General features: G+C 51.1%; 1 protein-coding gene across 3 annotated transcripts in view; it reads left to right on the top strand.

Moving 5' to 3' along the window:
* COL5A3 (collagen type V alpha 3 chain) overlaps positions 1–11,447 on the top strand; it is a 41,703-nt gene extending 30,256 nt beyond the window's left edge. For all 3 annotated transcript variants that reach the window (XM_038770738.1, XM_038770737.1, XM_038770736.1), the window contains 9 exons: positions 91–198; positions 1,616–1,669; positions 7,675–7,710; positions 8,050–8,103; positions 8,284–8,500; positions 9,011–9,123; positions 9,655–9,723; positions 9,902–10,138; positions 10,648–11,447. In XM_038770738.1, the coding sequence (XP_038626666.1) occupies positions 91–198; positions 1,616–1,669; positions 7,675–7,710; positions 8,050–8,103; positions 8,284–8,500; positions 9,011–9,123; positions 9,655–9,723; positions 9,902–10,138; positions 10,648–10,794 (1,035 nt within the window). In that variant the 3' untranslated portion in view covers positions 10,795–11,447. The remainder of the gene's footprint in view (positions 1–90; positions 199–1,615; positions 1,670–7,674; positions 7,711–8,049; positions 8,104–8,283; positions 8,501–9,010; positions 9,124–9,654; positions 9,724–9,901; positions 10,139–10,647) is intronic.
* Positions 11,448–16,412: the final 4,965 nt, after the last annotated feature.

Below are 16,412 nucleotides of genomic sequence, written 5' to 3'. Positions count from 1 at the left end.
GCTGGACATGGAGTTGGGCCTAAGACTAGGGGCTAAGGCTGGAGCCCTCACCCTCACAGTAATTCCTCCCCTCCCCTCTCCCTGCTTCAGGGCCACATCGGTTTAAACGGACTCTTTGGCGCTCCAGGGGAGCATGGAGAGAAGGGAGACAGGGGGCTACCAGGCCCCCAGGGCACACAGGGTCCAAAGGGAGAGCCGGTATGTACGGGGTCAGCAATAGCCAACTTATCAGCTAAAGAGTACTGACCTGAACCTGGAGAAACACATTCCTGGTTCTCAAAGGGCTAATGATGGAGGAGACAGGGCACACACAAACACGTGGAATACTAGATGCTGGAGAGGAGAAACAGAGGGAGGAGAGGCAATCTCTGCCATTGAGGGGCACTTCTGCTGCACTGAGCCTTGTCAAGTTGTGCCTTGGCTGTTACCACCTGCAACAGCCAGGAATTTCTCCTTCCCCAAGACATTAATGTTTATTGTAATCTCATGTTCCCAGCCTTCCAAACTCCTACAGGAATGTTTCCCAGCTAGAGCCCCCCAAAAAGTCCTCAGGGAAATTGCTCTCCACCTGAAAAGGACAGGAATCATTTGAGGTTCCACCATCCTCATCTACTCTTAGCTGGGCCTTTTTTAAAAAAAAAATAGTATTTGTTAAGTGCTTACTATGTGCCAGGCACTGTACTAAGCACAGGGGTAGATTCAAACAAATCAGGTTGGACACAGTCCATATCCCACGTGGGGCTCACAGTCTTCATCCCCATTTTACAGATGAGGTAACAGGCACAGAAAAGTTAAGTGACCTGACCAAGTTCACATAGCAGACAAGTGGAGGAGCCGGGATTAAAACCAGGTCTTTCTGACTCTCAGGTCTGTGCGATATCCACTAGGCCATGCTGCTTCTCTGGGCTTGGAGGGGCATCTCTGAATCCTAACCGCTCCCTCGGGAGTGCAGTCCCTATAGGGAATTGGGGCCCTGAACGCAAGACACGTGACCTCTTCCTCTTTGAAACAGAAAACCAATTGGTATTTTTCTCAAGCTAATGAAAGATACCAGGGTTGCAGCGATACAAGATCAAAAGAGCATCAGATCAAATCCAGTTACAAACTACAAATCTCTGCCTGGTTCTGGACCACTCCCTGAGCTGGAGTCCAGCTTCCCCAAATGAATCCAAGTTAGTCACGCTGTCTCCTCATGGTTTCCCTCCCCTCCCCCATAGCAGTTGTCCTTGGCAGATCAATCTAATAGTGCCCCTACCCTGTGGTAAAAAGCCCACCCAGACTTTTCATTCCCTCACTTGCCCCCAGCCCCTTGACCCAATTCCTGAACTAACTCTGCCACGGCAGCTCTAGTGATATCATCAGGAAGTTGTGAGTATACAAATTGCCTCTTTCGTTCAACCACCTATTTTCTTTGTAGCAGGTTGGGGCTCTGCATGCATTTCACCTAGAGCCATTAGTGCAAGGATTGACAAAGTGTTAGCCCTTAGAATCAGGGTCAAATTGTCACATAATGCTGACAGTATGATGGGGAAACACACACACACACACACACACACACACACCCTCCCCCAGCTGGGAAGCCTGCACTAATGTTTTTCCTGTTTCCTCCCTGCAGGGTCTTCGTGGCCCCGTTGGACCCCTTGGGCCTCCTGGGTCTCCGGGTTTGGTGGTAAGTGAGGGGCAGTGGAGGGCATGTGGGGTCAGGTAATGACTACTTGGATACCAACTATAAAACAGTTAAGCCTCCATCAGGCCCATTGACTTCTGGCCAATCACAGACATCCCTCTCATCATCAGAACGAGTCATCAACTCCTACCAACCCTATCCCATTCCCTGACCAAAATTCTTACTCTCACCCTAGCCTTATGCCTTTCCTTTACCCAAAATCCCCATCTCTAATCCTATCCCTTGTCCCCATCATGGCTCTGACCCTGACACAAATCCTAACTATAATCTCTTTCAGTCTGGGGATAGAATCGCCTCTATTTTGCCACCCTGTAGAGCAGATCAGGCTCTAGTCCCGGGATTCTTTGGCTAAACTCCCTATAGGACTCAAGGTTGTGCTGTGGCTTGTCTTTGCTGGCAGTAGCCAGGATTTGCCCTAACTTGAACTGTTTGAATTTATTGTTATTTCATGTTTCCAACCTTCCACACTCCTACCAGAATGTTTCTCTACTAGAGCTCCCCAAGATTCCCTTAGTTAAGTTTCAGCCCCCTGAAGCTGTGGGAGTCATTCGGGGTTCCACTCTCCCCGAGGTTGGTAGTTGTGCTTGGGGAGGAGGAGGGGGTTAACCCCTTGTTGCAAGCCCCCTGGTTCAAACCAACAAGGGCCTTCCTGGACCAGGGGAGCCTTGCTGAGACATAGTAGAGTCAAACCACAACACCAACCACCAAGGTTATTGTGGAAAGTTTTTTACTTAGTTTTACCAACATGCAAGGGAGTAACACATACACTCACTCACTCAACCAAGAGTCCATACCAGTTTGCTGGTCAAGGGAGCCCGTTCTAGCAATGCTTCTTTCTGCTTCCAAGTGCTCCTTCCTCTCTTCTCTGCGGGCTTCAGTGCTGCTTCAGGCGTTTCCTAAGTGTCTCCTGCAGGCTTCTGCGCGATTCAAAGCGACCGCCTTTTATCTGCCTTAGGCGTGGCAGCTGGGGCTCTACGTAGCAGTCCAGGCCCGTTACTGGGTAGAACAGGGAGAGAAGGCCACGCATCCCTCCGTGCTCATTCATTCATCCGTTCATTCAATCGTATTTAATTGAGCGCTTACTGTGTGCAGGGCACTGTACTAAGCGCTTGGGAAGTACAGGTCGGCAACATATAGAGACGGTCCCTATCCAACAACGGGGTCACAGTCTAGAAGGGGGAGACAGACAATAAAACAAAACATGAGGACAGGTGTCAAGTCATCAGAACAAATAGAAGTAAAGCTAGATGCACCACATTAACAAAATAAATTGAATAGTAAATATGTACAAGTAAAATAAATAGAGTAATAAATCTGTACAAACATATATACAGGTGCTGTGGGGAGGGGAAGGAGGTGGGGTGGTGGGATGGGGAGGAGGAGAGGAAAAAGGGATCTCAGTCTGGGAAGGCCTCTTGGAGGAGGTGAGCTATCAGTAGGGCTTTGAAGGGAAGAAGAGAGCTAGCTTGGCGAATATGTGGAGGGAGGGCATTCCAGGCCAGGGGGAGGACGTGGGCCTGGGATCAAAGGCTGGACAGGCGAGAACGAGGTACAGTGAGGAGGTTAGCAGCAGAGAAGTGGCTCCGCCCCCATAGGCCTGCAGTCACCTGTCTTGAGTAGATCGCACCATGCTTTCTTGAATTCTCCTGCTTCTTGTTCACAGGATCACTAACAGTCATCATCACTCATCAATCATATTTATTGAGCGCTTACTGTGTGCAGAGCACTGTACTAAGCGATTGGGAAGTACAAGTTGGCAACATATAGAGACAGTCCCTACCAAACAGTGGGCTCACAGTCTAAAAGGTAGTCACAAGGTTTCTGCTGCATAGGGATGGGGCATGGGCCTGGGAGTCACAAGGTTTGCTGCCATTTGTCTGCTGCATAAGGATGGGGTACGGGCCTGGAAGTCACAGGGTTTGCTGCCATTTGTCTGCTGCATGGGGTTAGGGCACGGGCCTGGGAGTCATCATCATCAATCATATTTATTGAGCACTTACTGTTTGCAGAGCACTGTACTAAGCGCTTGGGAAGTCCACGTTGGCAACATATAGAGACGGTCCCTACCCAACAGTGGGCTCACAGTCTAAAAGGTAGTCACGAGGTTTCTGCTGCATAGGGATGGGGCATGGGCCTGGGAGTCACAAGGTTTGCTGCCATTTGTCTGCTGCATAGGGTTGGGGTACGGGCTTGGGAGTCACAAGGTTGGCTGCCATTTGTCTGCTGCATGGGGTTAGGGCACGGGCCTGGTAGTCATCATCATCAATCGTATTTATTGAGCGCTTACTGTGTGCAGAGCACTGTACTAAGCGCTTGGGAAGTCCAAGTTGGCAACATATAGAGACAGTCCCTTCCCAACAGTGGGCTCACAGTCTAAAAGGTAGTCACAAGGTTTCTGCTGCATAGGGATGGGGCATGGGCCTGGGAATCACAAGGTTTGCTGCCATTTGTCTGCTGCATAGGGTTGGGGTACGGGCCTGGTAGTCACAAGGTTTGCTGCCATTTGTCTGCTGCATGGGGTTAGGGCACGGGCCTGGGAGTCATCATCATCAATCGTATTTATTGAGCGCTTACTGTTTGCAGAGCACTGTACTAAGCGCTTGGGAAGTCCAAGTTGGCAACATATAGAGACGGTCCCTACCCAAAATGGGCTCACAGTCTAAAAGGTAGTCACAAGGTTTCTGCTGCATAGGGATGGGGCATGGGCCTGGGAGTCACAAGGTTTGCTGCCATTTGTCTGCTGCATAGGGATGGGGTACGGGCCTGGGAGTCACAAGGTTTGCTGCCATTTGTCTGCTGCATGGGGTTAGGGCACGGGCCTGGGAGTCATCATCATCAATCGTATTTATTGAGCGCTTACTGTGTGCAGAGCACTGTACTAAGCGCTTGGGAAGTCCAAGTTGGCAACATATAGAGACAGTCCCTACCCAACAGTGGGCTCACAGTCTAAAAGGTAGTCGCAAGGTTTCTGCTGCATAGGGATGGGGCATGGGCCTGGAAGTCACAAGGTTTGCTGCCATTTGTCTGCTGCATAGGGATGGGGTACGGGCCTGGGAGTCACAAGCTTTGCTGCCATTTGTCTGCTGCATGGGGTTAGGGCACGGGCCTGGGAGTCATCATCATCAATCGTATTTATTGAGCGCTTACTGTGTGCAGAGCTCTGTACTAAGCGCTTGGGACGTCCAAGTTGGCAACATATAGAGACAGTCCCTACCCAACAGTGGGCTCACAGTCTAAAAGGTAGTCACAAGGTTTCTGCTGCATAGGGATGGGGCATGGGCCTGGGAGTTACAAGGTTTGCTGCCATTTGTCTGCTGCATAGGGATGGGGTATGGGCCTGGTAGTCACAAGGTTTGCTGCCATTTGTCTGCTGCATGGGGTTAGGGCACGGGCCTGGGAGTCATCATCATCAATCGTATTTATTGAGCGCTTACTGTGTGCAGAACACCGTACTAAGCGCTTGGGAAGTCCAAGTTGGCAACATATAGAGACAGTCCCTACCCAACAGTGGGCTCACAGTCTAAAAGGTAGTCACAAGGTTTCTGCTGCATAGGGATGGGGCACTAATAAGACAGTTTGTTGCGGGCTCACCACACCCCTCCCTCGGGAGCGCCACCCTAATATGGACATGGGAGCTCGGACACAAAAGTCGCATGCTGTTCTCTCAGAAAAGAGATAGAAATATTTTGCTCAAGCTAAAGGAGAGCTTGTTCCAGTATCAAAGTCATAAGCGACAATTGGAAGTGAATGAGCTCACAGCAGATAACAAGGTTACTGCAGTACGAGGTCAAAGGAGCATAAAATCCAATCCAGTTACAAACCACAAATCTCTCCCTGAGCTAAGATCCAAGTTCCCCCAATTTTTCCAGGTGATTTATCTGTACTTGGTCTTAGCCCTCAGCACAGGGCTTCCCTCGGCTCCCTCGTAGATATCCTTGGTAGTAAATCCTCCTCATCAAGAAGCCCCTCGTGTCTGGTCCCCAGATGTTTTATACCTTCACCTGTCCCCAGCCTCCTTCCTATTTCCTCCCCTCTTAGACCATCATCATCATCATCAATCATATTTTTTGAGCGCTTACTGTGTGCGGAGCACTGTACTAAGCACTTGGGAAGTACAAGTTGGCAACATATAGAGACAGTCCCTACCCAACAGTGGGCTCACAGTCTAAAAGGGGGAGACAGAGAACAAAACCAAACATACTAACAAAATAAAATAAATAGAGCCTTCTCTAAATGGCTTAGAGAAGCAGCGTGGCTCAGTGGAAAGAGCACAGGCTTTGGAGTCAGGGGTCAGGGGTTCGAATCCCAGCTCTGCCAATTGTCAGCTAGGTGACTTTGGGCAAGTCACCTCTCTGGGCCTCAGTTCCCTCATCTGGAAAATGGGGATTGAGACTGTGAGCCCCCCATGGGACAACCTGATCTCCTTGTAACCTCCCCAGTGCTTAGAACAGTGCCCTGCACATAGTAAGCGCTCAATAAATGCCATCATTATTATTATTATTAACAGGCCGGCCCGCCGGGCCAGGCCCAGGCCCAAGCCATACGCTCCCAGTGAGGCGACAGCAGGAGGATGTAAAAGACCAGGCTGGGAATATGCCACAACCTCTGTAGTATTGTTCTCTCTCAAGCAATTAGTACACAGTGCTCTGCACACAGTAAGCACTCAGTAAACAACAATGATTGATTCTGTGATGGTCAAGGGTAAAGTCGCTAAAACCACTCCCCAGCGTTCCCCTGTGTTGTGCTGAGGCTTGCTACCACTTTTTCCCTCTCCTGAACTTTGGGAGTTGGTTGCAATTGCAAGGCCCCCAGTTTTCCTGACCTAAAGTTACAGCTCTCAAGAAAGGCACCAGAATCATTCGGGGTTCCACTATCCAGCCCCCGCTCTGCTGGGGCCGGTAAATGGGCTCGGAGGGGCGTTTCCGAATCCTAACTCCTCCCTTGGGAAAGCAGTTCCAATACCAACAGGGTTCTCAGAACACAAACACATGCAGCCTGCCCCTCTCTATATTGTAAAAGAAAGAAAAAGTATTTTACTAAAGCTCCAACAAAGTAGCTCTAGTAATAAACTCATAAACAGCACAATTAAAAGGGAACAAGCATTTATAGCAAATATTCAGGTTGCAGCAGATCTCTCCCTGGCTCTGAACTACGTTTTGAGCTAGGATCCAACTTCCCTGAAATCTCAGCCCTAGTCCTCTCCACACGGCTTCCTTACCTGCCTCCAGCTTCCCCTGACTCCACTCTTGAACTGGCATTGGCTCAGCTCTGTTGAGATTATCATTAGATCAGTTGTCTTCCCTGTCTAGGCCAGACTGTGAATGAATGGCAGAGGGAAATCCATCTGCAGAATTTCCCATTGTCTCAAAACAGGCTGGTCCTGGTGTGATGGGCCAGTTGAAAAGTGAGATTTAGCTCTTACGATTCCAATATTCCAGAGACATCAGTGCATGGATAAGCAGGTTATTAGCTCTCGGTGGCTTGGTCAAGAGCACAGCCCCACAGCACTTATGTCTATATTTGCCACTTCCCTTCACTGTAACTTATTTTACTGTCTGTCTCCCTCACTAGACTGTAAGTTCCTTGAAGGCAGGGGTCACGTCTATGAACTCTATTGTATTGTACTCTCCTGGTAGATAAAGCACAGGCCTGGGAGTCAGCAGAAAATCCTGGCTCTACCACTTCATTCATTCAATCATATTTATTGAGTGCTTACTGTGTGCAGAGCACTGTACTAAGCGCTTGGAAAATACAATTTGGCAACAAACCACCTACCTGCTGTGTGACATTGGGAAAGTCACTTAACATCTCTGTGCCTCAGTTTCCTCAACTGTAAAATGGGGATTATATACCTGTTCTTCCTCCTACTTAGCCTATGAGCCCCATGTGGGGCAGGGACCGGGTCCTACCTAATTAAGTGACAACTGGAGGTCCCCGTGCCAGAGTAGGTTGGTCAAGGTCAGTCACCTCCCCTCTCTTCCCAACAGGGTCCTCTGGGCCAGAAAGGATCAAAGGGATCAGTGGTGAGTATTTCCCTTCCCCTAGCTCTGGTGAGGGGTCTCCAGCCTCCCAGTGTCCCCAGTCACCTGCTTCCCTCAGGCTAACCCTAACCTTAGTCCCCCTAGCCACCTATGGACACTCCCTTCCCTTCAGCCACCCTGTGGGGGGCAGGTATCCGTTCTACCCCTGCCCTTCCCGCTCACTCCCCACAGCTTCCTTACCCTTCCCGTCTATGTTCCTTCCCCTCTCTCCCTCTACCCCTCTTCCCCTACCCGGGATGCACATGCCTGACTGGGTTTGTCTCCCGTGAGCTGGGAGCTTGGGCACTGTCCTGTCTGAAATGAATTCCTCTTCCCTCCCAGGGACCCATTGGCCCAAGAGGAGACACAGGGCCCCCCGGACCTCCCGGGCCTCCGGTAAGTTACGTGACTCTCAGCCTGAAGGGGTGGACTAGAGGGGGTAAACCGAGTGCCATGTTGGGGTGTGTGTCTGTGGCGGGGGGAATCCCTTCTGCCCCTACCCCCGACCCTGGGCCCTCCACCCCCGCCTCTTCCCCACTTCCCTAGACTAAGTTCTGCTTCTCCTCCCTGACCTAGGGTCATCCTGCTGAGTCCTTGTCTGTGGCCGGCATGGCTAGGAGGCGTCGGTCTCCTGTCAGTTCTGAGGGTCTGGGAGATGGCGTGGAGGAAGTCTACGCTTCACTCAACTCTCTGAAGATGGAGGTGGAGAGACTGAGACTGCCAGAAGGCACCCAGGACAGTCCTGGGCTAGTGTGCAAGGAGCTGTACGTGGGCCACCCACACCTGACAGATGGTGAGAATAATTGCCAGGTGGGGCGGAGAGCGGGGGAAGGATAATAATAACAATTGCGGTATTTGTTAAGTGCTTACTATGTGCCAAGCACTGTACGAAGCGCCTGGGTAGATACAAGATAATCGGGTCCCACACGGGATTCACAGTCAGAGAAGGAGGGAGAACAGACAATGAATTTGCATTTTGCAGCTGAGGGAACTGAGGTATGGAGAAGTTAAGTGACTTGCCCAGGGTCACAAAACAAGCACATGGAAGAGCTGGGATTAGAACCCAGGTCTTCTGACTCCCAGGCCTGTGCTCTTTCTACTAGTGCACACTGCTTCTGATGATGATCAGTGTGGGATAGTGGAGTATGAGGTGGGCTGGGCTCAATCCTGCTTTGGCCCCCTGGGCCCATCAGAAACCACTGGGAGTAGGGGAAAGATGGAACATCTGATAAGGGTCTGGCTGGACACTGGTAAGGGGCATGGGACTGTTCCTTCTCCTCCCACTCTCCGGTCTGTGCCACAGGGGAGTACTGGATCGATCCCAATCAGGGCTGTTCGCGGGACTCCTTCAAAGTTTTCTGCAACTTCAGCGCTGGAGGAGAGACCTGCCTCTTCCCCGACAAGAAGTTTGAGTTGGTGAGAAACCCCCACCCAGCCAGGGGAGGGGACCTCCCATCCACCACCACCCCACCCCCCCGCCCCCAAGTCTGCATTTTTCTCCCTTTCTCTCTCTTCCCGTTTCCCCTCCTATCTCGGTCCCCATCCCTACCCCACCTCCAGCTAGTGGCTCTTACCATCGCAGCCCCCTCATAGGCCACAAATTCAATCTGTCACCAGTCCCCGCCCCGTACTGCCCTCCCCACCACCTCCCCTCCTTCTGGGGCTTCCCATCCAAGATGGGAACGGACTAAGTGTCCTGGTTGGAGGAGTGTAGCTGGGGGAGGGGATGGGAAGAGCAAATGATAAGAAGGGGAAGGAATAGTGCTAAGCAAGCCCCTCACACCCCCCACCCCACCCCCGCCTCCCATCCCGACCGACTCAAGAGGGAGGTGCTGGTTTGAGGTCTTGGTTTCTCTCCACTGGGAGGGTCCCAGATGAGGGTACCTAAGCGACAGGGTCCCTGCCCCCTCCTCCCTCCTGTCACCTCCTCCGATTGCTGACCCCTAGGTGAAGCTGGCCTCCTGGAACAAGGAGAGGCCGGGGGGCTGGTACAGCACATTCAGGAGAGGAAAAAAGGTGAGTATTTTACCCAGTGGGGGAGATCAACCTTGGAGACTCATCTTGGGTTGTGGGGGGGCACATTATCCCTGGGTGGATCATTTTGGGGGGTAGGGTCTCAGCTCAGAGACCCTGGGAGTACTCAGAGAGCTGAGTACTCAAATCAACCCACTGACCTCTTCCCTCCTCCCTTCAGTTCTCCTACGTGGATGCAGAGGGTCATCCAGTCCTCCCCGTCCAGCTGACATTCCTGAAGCTACTGAGCGGGTCTGCCCATCAGACCTTCACCTACCACTGCCAGAACTCGGCTCCCTGGTTCGACGCCACCGTGGGCAACTATGCCCATTCCCTCCGTTTCCTGGGTGCCGACGAAGGGGAACTGTCCCACAACCAGACTGCAGCAGCTATCCGAGTGCATTCTGACGACTGCAGGGTATGGAGGGGAGGGAAAGGAAGGGGCATCAATAGACCAGGAGCCCTGTGAAGGCAGGGACCGGGGGCATTGAATGCTGGGGAGGTGTGGGACCCAGGATCCAGAAAGGCACCCAGTAGGTACCAGTACAGCCTTCATTGGAGTTTTCAGTATAACCCTGCCCCCACCCATATGTCCCCACCCTCTGGTCCTAGACCTCTCAGTTCTTCCTGGCCCCATAAACATCCCCTCCACTCATCCTCGTTTCCCCTTGACCCTGGGTCTCAGGACCCCTTGACCTTCTTGCCCTACTCCAGCACCTTCTTGGCTCCAATGGCCAACCCTAAATCCCCCCAGTCCCCACAGTCTCCCACTGAAATCCCTGTGTCCTAGCTCTCCCACCATGTGGCTCAGTCACCCGCAGCCTCCCTCACCCCCTCCAGTTTCGCCCCCCGCCCCCGGCCCCCCCACCACACACACACAAATACACACACACGGCTCTAACCTGCTTTCTCTCCCTCTCCCTCCAGATGCGGAAGGGCCAGGCCAGGACGGTGATGGAGGTGTCATCCCTCCGGGTGGGTCAGCTTCCTCTCCAAGACGTGGCCGTATCAGACTTTGGACAGACCAACCAGAAGTTTGGGTTTGAGCTGGGCCCGGTCTGCTTTGGTGGTTGAGAGAGGAGGAGACTTTGGTGCTAGGGCTGGGGGGCCCTGAGCCCAGACAGACCTGGTAGGGGGGTTGAGTTTCAGGATGGTGCCTTTCCTGCCCTACTCTCAAGGCAATGGGCACACAGGAAGGGTGGGTGGCAGACAGCCAGTAAGGGTCCCCGTCCCCTGAGCCCTCCCCTCTCCCTGCGTCCGGCCTCATCTGCTATTTATTCCCAGGGTCCCCAGCCTGGTTTCCAGTTCCTCTGGTGTCTGCTCTGAAGCCCTTGCTGAGGGGGGAGCGTGGTGGTGGTGGGGGGTCACTCAGATCAGACCTCCCCCACCTCTTCATGCCCATGGCTGGACGGTCCTGTGATCCCAGCACATATTTCTGGTTCAGGGTCTGTTGTCCCCCTCATCATCTCCCCACTGCCCCCCTCCCCCACTCCCGAGGAGGTGCAGCGCTTAAATCTCACTGGCGGAAGGATAGGGGGTCTGCCTCGTCTCTCCTTAGCCCCCCTGCTCCTGGACTGGGTCAGAGTACCCCTCTGCCCCCCAACTCTCACCCCAGTTCTCTGGCTCCAGGAATGGTGCTCTACGCCCTCCGCAGATTTTGTATGGTGCTTTGGCTCTGGCCTCCTGTAACCCTACCTGTATTAACGAGGACAATAAAAATCCACCTCAACACCACCTGTCTGATCCCGGCTTTGCCAGTTGCTCACTGTGGTGGGTGGGTCACTCGACTCCTCTAGGCCTCAGTTTCCTCAGCTGCAAAATGGGGATTGAAATGGTGTTCTCCCTCCTACTTAGACTGTGAGCCCCCTGTGGGACTGGGATACAGGATAGGAACTTCAGGTCTTTCCATACATCTATTCCAGAGACATTAGAGCATGGAGAAGCAGAATATCAGAGGCCTGGCCAGACTGCTACAAGTTATATCCCTCAGTCAACCAATCGATCGTATTTACTGAGCTCTTATTCTAGGCAGAGCACTGTACGAGCACTTGGGAGAGTACGATATAGTTGGTAGACAGGGTCCCTGCCCTCAAGGAGCTTACAGCGTACCCCTGATCTTGTGTGGAAATGAACTGGGGTTCAGTATCTGGTCAAGACAGAAGTAATGCATTGTGATTTCTTCTTAACAAGAACACAACTCTGGACTACATAAATAGTGCTTGGAGTGGCCTTAGGATCACACAAACAGGGGTGAGGGGAATTAGTAAAGAAATCCAGACTGGAGGAAGTGGGTTTTCAACAGGACATTGAAAATGGGGAGGGCTGTGGTCTGGAGGATTTGAAGGAGAGGGAGTTGCAGGTGGGAAAAGGGTGTGAGCCAGGGGGCAGAGACGGAAAAATGGAGAGCAAGGTATACTGGAGAGCTGGCGGTCAGCTTGGGAGGGGCAGAGGGTATAAATTGGAGAAGAGCAGGTGAAGAGAGTCGATATGTAAGATGGAGAGAATTAGTGGAGACCCTTGAAGCCAAGGGTGAAAATAAGCCAGAACCCCCTGGAATAGTGGTAAAATGGTTACCAAAAAAAAAAAAACAAAAAACTTCTGGTGCAGGCATTCTGGTATGAATTGTTTCAAAGCAGATGCTTTTTTAGGTTTTCTTCTTCAGTGCCAAACCTCCCTCTGCCATGACTCAGGAGAAGGGCTTACCACCCATTGTAGGTCTTATTCTTTATTGGAGCAAAGGGTCTGGAAGGAGAGTAAACATAAACTGCAACTGACCCAGTATATACTAATTCATTACAAGAGAATTTTTTAGGTTCCAAAGTACACACTCTGATGTCCTGAGACACACTCATGCATAGTTGCCAATCATTAGTTTGGCAATAATGTGGGCCAGATCCCTTCGAAGCAGCATGGTCTAACGGAAAGAGCCTGGGCCTGGGAGGCAGAGGACCTGGGTTCTAATCCTGACTCTGCCACTTGCCTGCTGTGAGCCCTTGAGTAAGTCACTTCACTTCTCTGAGCCTCAATTTCTTCATTTGTAAAATGAGGATTAAACCCTACTCTTACTTAGACAGTGAGTCCCATGTGGACAGGGATTGAGTGTGATATGATCATTTTGTATCTACCCCAAGCGCTTAGTCCAATGCTTGGCACACAGTAAGCGCCTAGAAAGTACCATAATTATTATTCTAAATGCAACAAAGCTGAGGTCCTACAGCACCCACACAGCTTTGATGGATATTCATTCAATCGTATTTATTGAGCGCTTACTGTGTGCAGATCACTGTACAGGTCGGCAACATATAGAGACGGTCCCTACCCAACAACGGGATCTTCCTCTCCCTGGTTTTTCTAGATGGTCCTTGGGCAACATCCCCCTTTTTCCATTCCATTTCACTTCTGCTTTGCATCTTGTTCAAGGCTTATCCTGTTTCCCTCTTCAGTTGCTGACTGTTTGTTCTGTACTGATAGAAAGAGTCATGGCCGCATTCTTCGGGTGATAAGAAGAGCTTCCTGGCTTGGGTTTCTGCTTTCCTTCACAGAGGCACTTTTCCTTTCTTTCAGCCAGCTTTGGTCATTTTCCCTCCGGGCCACTTTTTCACAGTCCATCTCATTCATATACCTTTCTTACTTATCTCTCACAATTTTATTTCTTACAATTTTAAGATGAACTCATTCACATCTTGATGAGGAACTCCACTCCAGAAAGAGGGACTGGGTTACCCCTCACTGCAGGGGACTATTGATTAATTGGTTGATTGGCATGTGGGCCAAGGAGTGAACTTGGCCCCAAATGTGGCACTGGCCCTGCCTGAGGTTTCAGCGTGCCAGGCAGCCAGTCGGCCTCCAGCAGTGCCATCTGCAACCACAGCAAGCCAGCCAGGCTCAGGGTGGGAGGGGGGCATGGGCGCTGCTCCAGGATGGGGACCGGGCGGGGAGGGAGGGGGAAAGGGAGACGGTGGGCCTGTACTGTAGCGTGGTCTGGTAGACAGAGCATGGCGCTGGGAGTAAGAAGGACCTGGGTTCTAATCCCGGCTTTGCCACGCGTCTGCTGGGTGACTTGATTCCTGTAGAACCAGGGGGGCTCTGGGGAACAGTGAAGTCGGAGACCTCCAGGTTACAAAAAGTTGCCAGCCTATTGAGGAATCAGATCTACAACCAATTATTCCCTCTCTGACACTGGTCTAATCTATATTCCAAGTTGCCCCAGGGGCTTATACCTTCCTGGAAAAGGGACATCCAGATCCCCCTCCTTCTTGACTGACAGAGAATTTCTTTCAGTTCCTTCATTCATTCACCGTTCAGCTGCTAGATCGAATCAGAAGTGAAAGTCAAAATCAACTCATCCTGGAATGGGGCCGGTGGATATAAAAGAGCCGCAGTCACGGTCCTTAGGCCGGAGGAAGGCAGTAGGAGTATGGGCTGACTTTTCCCCAGGCTCGCCCTGGAGCGACCCTCCTGGTCCTGCCCGGAGCCAAGCTGGCTGGTTGGGAGCTGACTGGCTGTCTGGCACACCTGCAGTTCCAGAATCCCAGAGGGAAGAGGCAGGTTGCTTCCAGATGATAAGTATATTAGCTCATTAGCTGATCTTTTTTGTGATATGCTAATGTGCTAATGAAGTAATTTGCTAAATATCCTATCTCTGACACTGGTGGAAGGAGCAGGAGGGAAGGTAATTTCATTTGGCACCATCCCGGGCCAATGAGAAGCAGAGCAATCTAATGAGTCAGGGGACGTGGGTTCTAATTCCGCCTCTCCCACGTGCCTGCTGGGTGACCTCAGGCAAGTCAGTTCACTCCTCTGTGCCTCTGTTTCCCCTTTTTAAAATTGGGGTTGATTACCTGTTCTTCCTCCCCCTTAGACTGTGAGCCCCATGTGGGACAGGGACTGTGTCCGACCTGCTGGTTATATTGTATACACTGTGGTGCTTAGCACATAGTATGCACTTAACAAATGCCACAATTATTATTAATCAGGAATTCAAACTGGAGGAAACAATCTTAAAGAAAGAATCCAAAACTCTCTTCCTCCGTGGAGCCTCTCCACTCCCCCCAACAACACACACATACACACAGCCTGGTCAGAGATTGTGGGGATGGGATGGGGTGAAGGGAAAGTGAAATACTATAGTGCTATAGAGGTTCAAGGGCCAGAGAAGCAATGGAGGACTGAGATTCAGTCATCCCTACCAGTGGGTGAAGAATTAATCAATCAGTCACATTTAATGAGCGCTTACTGTGTGCAGAGCACTGTACTAAGCCCTTAGGAAAGTACAACACAACAATATAACAGACACATTCACTACTCAAAGTGAGCTTACAGTCTAGATGAGGAGACAGACATTGATATAAATAATTAATAAGTAAATTATGGATATATGCATAAGGGAGCAAGTCAGGGCAGATGTAGAAGGGAATGGTGGGAAAAGAGGAAATGAGGGCTTAGTCAGGGAAGGTCTCAGACCCAAGCCTCTCACCAGGGGACCCAGTGAAAGAAGTGCCCATAGAGGAGGGCCTGGAAGAGGACCTCAGAGGATGAGAGCAGGCCCTGGGGGAAATCTCGGTGGCCTTTACCCCACCCCAGCAGAGGTGCCCCTTCAAGAGTGAGTAGGGGGAAATGAAAGGTCTAACCAGGGGGATTTTAGTATATTACTTCCACAGGGAGACAGACCTGGGACATGGGAACAGCAGATAAGCTTTGACCAAGCAGCATAGCCTAGTGAATAGAACACGGGCCCAAGAGTCATAAGGACCCAACTCTGCCACTTGTCTGCCGTGGCAAGTCACTTCACTTCCCTGTGCCTCAGTTACCTCATCTGTAAAGTGGGAATTAAGACTGTGAGCCCCTTGGGGACAGGAGCTGGGTTCAACCTCAATAGTTTGTATCCACCCCAGTGCTTACTACAGTGCCTGGAACATAGTAAGCACTTAGCAAATACCACATTTATTAATAGTACTACTAATAATAACAATAATAAAAAACAGAAGCCCAAGCAGCTGAACACCATGACCTGCCTAATGTGAGCTAATACTGACCATCTGGCTGCAGGCTCCTGGGGGGACATTTCACACTGGAGCCATGCACTGAGTCATACTCAGGAGTGGATGCAGGCAGATGGGTGCCCACAGCCTAGGGATCCCTCTGATCCCTCCGGAAACCCACTTCAGGGCCTGTAACAACCTCCTCATGGTCTTTCTGCCTCCGGCCTCTGCCAATCTCTACTACATGCTACGGCACGGCTCATCGTTTTGGTGGTCATACTTTACTCAGTGAATTTGCTAAACGGCATCTTGGGATTATCAATTCCATCGTCTGTCTGACCAAGGAAAGAAAAATATCCTGGATACACCCCTGAACTAAACAGTGGCATCTCACTGACAAGGTCACAGTATGACCATATGCAGATATACATATATATAGAATTAGCGTGCCTTAGTGGATAGAGCACAGGCCTAGGAGTCAGAAGGACCTGGGTTCTAATCCCAGCTCTGCCACTGGTCTCCTGTGTGACCATGGCCAAATCACTTGACTTCTCTGGGCCTCAGTTACCTCGGCTGCAAAATAGGGATTAAGATGGTGAGCTCCATATTGGACATGGACTATGTCCAACCGATTTGCTTGTATCCACCCCAGCATTTAGTGAGTGCTTAACAAATACCACAGTCATTATCATTATTATTATTATATATGGA

The sequence above is a fragment of the Tachyglossus aculeatus genome, chromosome X2 (genome assembly GCF_015852505.1).
Source record: "Tachyglossus aculeatus isolate mTacAcu1 chromosome X2, mTacAcu1.pri, whole genome shotgun sequence".
Lineage (NCBI taxonomy): Eukaryota > Metazoa > Chordata > Mammalia > Monotremata > Tachyglossidae > Tachyglossus > Tachyglossus aculeatus.
Note: the sequence above shows the minus strand (reverse complement) of the source record. Positions and strands in the feature narration are given on the sequence as shown.